Here is a 6,037-nt window from a genome sequence, read left to right on the forward strand (position 1 = left end):
AGACACACACACTCACACACACACACACTCTCTCAAGGGCTGTATCCCAATTCAGGGTCTGCAGCCTATAAGGCTGCATTTTAAGGACGATTACGTCACAGCGACGCAACGAAGGCTGTCCCAATTCAAAGGCTGCTCGAAATGCGGCCCTCAAATGCGTCCTTAATTTCTCCGGATTTGAAGGATGGGTCGGTGTAGCCTTCATGGCCCAACATATCCCAGACTTCATAGTGCGGCAGTGGGTGTGGATGATTTTGTCGAAAAAAACAGCGGACAGCTGAAGCGGAGCGGCCGAAGAGTAAACTTTTAAAAGTAAGTACTGAATATTGTGTCACTTATTTATGTGCAAATGTTTAATAATGAAGAACATTAAAACATTACTGTTGGTCACATGTCGGCAAAGTTATGTGACATTAGTGACGTTTGTACTAACTTGTTTTAAAGCCTTTAAATATGCGCCGTTCAATAGCTGAGCTTAATCTTACAGAGAATCTGATGATTTCATGGATAATTAAAGTCAGTCATATATCCACAAACACAACAAGCTGAAAGTCAGTGATGCGGTTTGCAGTCCTGAACATCACGGCACAAGCAGGATTCACTGCACTGTTAATGTGAGCTGTGTTATATTGCTGCCTCTGTTCGGTGGTGTCGAGCCAAACGCACTTTAACGTGTGTTTGAACGAGCTGACGGTTCACTCGTTAAGCTGAAAGAAAGATGCTTTAATCACAGCAGTCACACATGTGTCCACTGCACCATCTGGAACTCTTCTTGTTTACACTCGTAATAACACAAACACTAAATCCTGCTTCTCTGTGCTGTTGTGTAGCAGTGTGTACACCTGAGACTGTCACCTGTCTGTCTGTCCTGCACTCTCTCTCTGTTTCTTTCTCTCTGATTGTGGAATAAAAGTATGAACATGTGTTTATAAGTTACACTTGTGTCTGAATCCTGCAGCTTATCACACATTTGATTTCCATGTGTGACGACTGCAAGTGTCCAGAGTGAGGACAGACTGAGGGACCCACTGCTGCACATCATCTGTGAGGCTTTGCAGCCCTGATGATCCACCAGGACAAACTCAGCAGTGTGTGAGGAAGAGGAGGAGGAAGAGCCAGCAGCAGCTGACAGATGGAGAGAATAGACAGACTGTTCCCTGTTTGTGAAGGACTGCTAGGAAAGTTTAACATAACTGTCTGTGCTGAATCAGTCTTATTAGGTAATGTTCAAATAATGTGATCATCCCAGTGTTTCCAGTGTGGGAGAAAGTACTCAGAGTACTCAGGGCCTTCAAGTTACACACTATGAAAGGCAGCAACAAGTTTAATGTTCAGAAACCTAAAGTCTGTATCAGCAGCAGAATGGAGCTAAAATAAATGTTGGTTTCAGTTCTATGAAGCTTTGAGTATTTTGGATCAGTAGCTGCTGTGTGTGTTGCATCATATTGCTGTAACTGTTTATATGCTTTATATATTCTGAGCTAAGTTGATCTATAGTGTTACATCATATTCTATAAGGATGTTATGTGTTTGTAGACTTTCTGCCCAGTTTGACCCATTTAGCAGAAGTCAGCCTGTTTAAGGCTCTGATATCTATTCTGTGTGACTTACAGCAGTTATGACATGGTCTGATTTTCTCACCCAATAAAGGAATATTTCATATATCAGTCTACTCTTCATTCTATCAGACACAGTTATCACAGCTCCTACATTTGATTTTTACACATGTATGTAAACATTGAGACAAATTTAGTGATGCCAACATATTAAACGAACAATATTTGACTCATATATAACACATCTATATACACACTGTCACAGATACTCGTCTTTGAGTGAAGATTTAAGGTGATAGGAAATATAAATAACTGCAACTTGAATCTTTGACCCAGAGTTCAAGCTCTGCTGTAATAACTAATAATCTGACAATACTATAATATTGGCCATATTATATTTACATTACCACAGTGAGATGACTTTAGTCTCATGAACAACATCAGCTCATTGTTATTTACTAGCTAATCTTAAACGACTGTTCAGCACAGAAATGAAGCCCAACAACCATGTTTTTACTGTGGCCTCAGCCTCAGATACTCAGCTAATCAAAGTGATGTCTTAAACAAAATTAACTTAAAATCTATTTCTCCTTCATTTCTGTCACACAAAGCTGTATGAAACGTTTCTCGCAGTTAGTATCATGGTTGCTAGGCAACCTGGGCAGCGCGACGGAGGCTAGACCGTCCCATTTCACAAGCCTCTCACTTCCGGCCTCAATGGTCTTTGAGTACGCGGCCCTTATGGACCGGTAAGGCTGCAGACCCTGAATTGGGATACAGCCATGTTCTGACTGGGATTAGTCCATAAGCATTAAGTTCTGAGGGGCGGGCCATAGTGGCGCTGAGGTGTGGTGAGACTGCAGCTGTGTCTGCAGGTTGACGGTGGAGGACAAGCGTCTGCTGTGGGAGAAGAAGGCCTTCTGTCAGGCTGAGAGCGCCGCGCTGCCTCTGGTTCTGGCCAGCGCCCCCTGCTGGGAGTGGGCGTGTCTGCCAGAAATCTACGCCCTGCTGAGACAGTGGGCCTGCCTGGGTCACCTGGACGCCCTGGGCCTCCTCCATGCCTCGTACGTTCTCTGCTCGTTTCTGTCTCTGCTGGCAATAATGTCTGAAACAGGTCGTGGTGGTGATGGTTTGTTATCGCCTCGTTGATGTAGAACACGGGCAGCTCTGTTCTTCAGGTGTGATGATAACAATAATGAAAAAGTTCTCACCAGCTGAGTGTGACATCATCGCGTGTGCTTCAGGTTCCCAGATCAGGAGCTGAGGAGGACGGCGGTCCAGTGGATGGATTCCATCTCCGACCCGGAGCTGCTGGATTTCCTGCCTCAGCTGGTACAGGTAAGAGGTGGAAGTGCAGCAGCTGGGCAGAGCAGTGGGCGTTGATGTCTGTAACCTCTCTCTGTGTCTCAGGCTCTGAAGTACGAGTGTTACCTGGACAGCTCTCTGGTTCGTTTCCTCCTGCGGCGAGCCATCGGGGACATTCGCGTCGCTCACTACCTGTTCTGGTGAGTCCGCCCCCGAGTCCACTTCAGTCACATCTAGCGTCTCTGAGCTCAGCTGCTCATGTCTGTCTGTGTGTGCGTCAGGCTGCTGAAGGATAACCTCCAGGACAGTCAGTTCAGTGCTCGCTATCAGCACCTCCTCGCTGCGCTGCTGTGCTGCGTTGGTCGGGGCCTCCGGGAGGAGTTTGACCGGCAGTGCTGGCTCGTCTCCATCCTCGCCAGGGTGGCTCACAAAGTTCGAGAGGCGACGCCGTCCAGCAGACAGGTAATGACGCCGCCGACGGTCCAGATGACTCGTTCACCGGATCAAAACTAAGATCAAGATTCATGCTGTCGTGTTGGGGGGTCCTGCTGTCCTCTGCTCAGTTTGTGTCAGAGGGCAGAAAGCAAACGTCCGGTGAGGCGTGTTCGTTCACCTGTAACACACCTGTAAAACTGAACCATCGCTCCAGTCTTGAAATGATTTGATTATTTTAAAAAATAAGGCTTTTCAGCTGCTCCCTCATTCACAGTGGATACCAGGTCTCCTCTGACTGTGTAACACCTGCTGAGCCGCCATTACTTATGACATCAGCGTTTGAGGTCATCAACAAAGAGTTCATGTAGAGTGCAGATAGTCCAGCAGGGGGCAGCACAGACTACAGGGTTCGTATGGGTGCTTGAAATCCTTGAAAATGCTTGAATTTTAATGTTGTCTTTTCAAGGTTTGAAAAGTGCTTGAATTTCAGATGTGGTGCTTAAAAGTGCTTGAAAGTGTAGCTGTGTTTCATTCACCACAAATAACTGATTGAATCATTTTCTGATCAGATAGAGAAATAAAATGAGTCGCAAAATGTGAAAGCAAAATTTCCCCGCCTGGCTGCCTTGCGTCTGTTTCACCGTGTGACCCCGCCCCTCCCTCGGACAGTCGGGGATGAGTGCGCTAACATACCTGTAGGTCGCTGTTTTAATGGGTGTTTGATGGAAAACAACAATGGCGGAGTTTGCGCTCTCCAGCATGATAGGTGAGTGCTAGTAAATAATTTTCCAGTACGTGTACGTTACACACGCTATTTTAAAATTAGGATTATTATTTTGCTATCAAACTCGCTGGAGAAATGATTGAAACCATAGGTGGAGCCAGACATTTGAAACACCCGGGGCTTAGCCCTAAAGGGAGTATGCATGTGGGATTTTTATTTTATTTTATTTATTTATTTATTTTTGGGGGGGTGTTAGAAATGACTGAAAGATTAATTGGCTCTGTTTTGAGTTTTGTTCAAAAAAGAATGACTTCATATAGGGAAAAAAAAAAAATATATATATATATATATATATATATATATATATATATATATATATATATATATATATATATATATATATATATAACACCCAGCACGCCCCTGCGGGCGGTTTATCCTTCAAGCTCGGGTCCTCTACCAGAGGCCTGGGAGCTTGAGGGTCCTGCGCAGTATCTTAGCTGTTCCCAGGACTGCGCTCTTCTGGACAGAGATCTCCGATGTTATTCCCGGGATCTGCTGGAGCCACTCGCCTAGCTTGGGAGTCCGATTATCACGGGGACCACCGTTACCTTCACCCTCCACATCCTCTCGAGCTCTTCTCTGAGCCCTTGCTATTTCTCCAGCTTCTCGTGTTCCTTCTTCCTGATATTGCTGTCATTCGGAACCGCTACATCGATCACTACGGCCGTCTTCTTCTGTTTGTCTACCACCACTATGTCCGGTTGGTTAGCCACCACCATTTTGTCCGTCTGTATCTGGAAGTCCCACAGGATCTTAGCTCGGTCATTCTCCACCACCCTTGGGGGCATCTCCCATTTTGACCTCGGGACTTCTAGGTTATACTCGGCACAGATGTTCCTGTACACTATGCCGGCCACTTGGTTATGGCGTTCCATGTATGCCTTGCCTGCTAGCATCTTGCACCCTGCTGTTATGTGCTGGATTGTCTCTGGGGCATCTTTACACAGCCTGCACCTGGGGTCTTGCCTGGTGTGATAGACCCCAGCCTCTATGGATCTTGTGCTCAGAGCTTGTTCTTGTGCTGCCATGATTAGTGCCTCTGTGCTGTCTTTCAGTCCAGCTTTGTCCAGCCACTGGTAGGATTTCTGGATATCAGCCACCTCCTCTATCTGCCGGTGGTACATACCGTGCAGGGGCCTGTCCTTCCATGATGGTTCCTCGTCTCCCTCCTCTTTCTTGGGTTTCTGCTGCCTGAGGTATTCACTGAGCACTCGGTCAGTTGGGGCCATCTTCCCAATGTATTCTTGGATGTTCGTTGTCTCATCCTGGACTGTGGTGCTGACACTCACCAGTCCCCGGCCCCCTTCCTTCCGCTTAGCGTACAGCCTCAGGGTGCTGGACTTGGGGTGAAACCCTCCATGCATGGTCAGGAGCTTTCTTGTCTTTATGTCAGTGGCTTCTATCTCCTCCTTTGGCCAGCCTATTACCCCAGCAGGGTACCTGATCACGGGCAGGGCGTATGTGTTGATGGCCCGGATCTTGTTCTTATCATTCAGCTGACTCCTCAGGACTTGCCTGACCCTCTGCAGGTACTTGGTGGTTGCAGCCTTTCTAGCGGCCTCTTCATGGTTCCCATTTGCCTGCGGGATCCCCAGGTACTTGTAACTGTCCTCTATGTCTGCAATGTTGCCTTCTGGTAGTTCAATCCCCTCAGTTCTGACTACCTTCCCTCTCTTTGTTACCATCCGACTACACTTCTCCAGTCCGAACGACATTCCAATGTCATTGCTGTATAGCCTGGTAGTGTGGATCAGTGAATCGATGTCTCGTTCACTCTTGGCATACAGCTTGATGTCATCCATGTACAGGAGGTGGCTGACAACTGCTCCGTTCCGTAGTCGGTATCCGTAGCCAGTCTTGTTAATGATCTCACTGAGGGGGTTCAGGCCTATGCAGAACAGCAGTGGGGACAGAGCATCTCCTTGGTAGATCCCGCACTTGATGGTAACTTGTG

At 46.9% G+C, this 6,037-nt stretch overlaps 1 protein-coding gene and 1 long non-coding RNA gene across 4 annotated transcripts in view; both read left to right on the forward strand.

Annotated features, from left to right (window-relative positions):
* pik3c2b (phosphatidylinositol-4-phosphate 3-kinase, catalytic subunit type 2 beta) overlaps nucleotides 1–6,037 on the forward strand; it is a 54,915-nt gene that overhangs the window by 19,895 nt on the left and 28,983 nt on the right. For all 3 annotated transcript variants that reach the window (XM_080301100.1, XM_080301102.1, XM_080301101.1), the window contains exons 16-19: nucleotides 2,432–2,620; nucleotides 2,801–2,894; nucleotides 2,967–3,061; nucleotides 3,143–3,323. In XM_080301100.1, coding sequence (XP_080157226.1) covers nucleotides 2,432–2,620; nucleotides 2,801–2,894; nucleotides 2,967–3,061; nucleotides 3,143–3,323 — 559 coding nt within the window. The remainder of the gene's footprint in view (nucleotides 1–2,431; nucleotides 2,621–2,800; nucleotides 2,895–2,966; nucleotides 3,062–3,142; nucleotides 3,324–6,037) is intronic.
* On the forward strand, nucleotides 4–1,664 carry LOC145428637 (uncharacterized). The gene is made up of 2 exons (XR_013908940.1): nucleotides 4–312; nucleotides 959–1,664. It is a non-coding gene; the product is annotated as an uncharacterized LOC145428637 (long non-coding RNA).

This window comes from Astatotilapia calliptera, chromosome 5, assembly GCF_964374335.1.
Source record: "Astatotilapia calliptera chromosome 5, fAstCal68.1, whole genome shotgun sequence".
In the NCBI taxonomy this organism is placed as follows: domain Eukaryota; kingdom Metazoa; phylum Chordata; class Actinopteri; order Cichliformes; family Cichlidae; genus Astatotilapia; species Astatotilapia calliptera.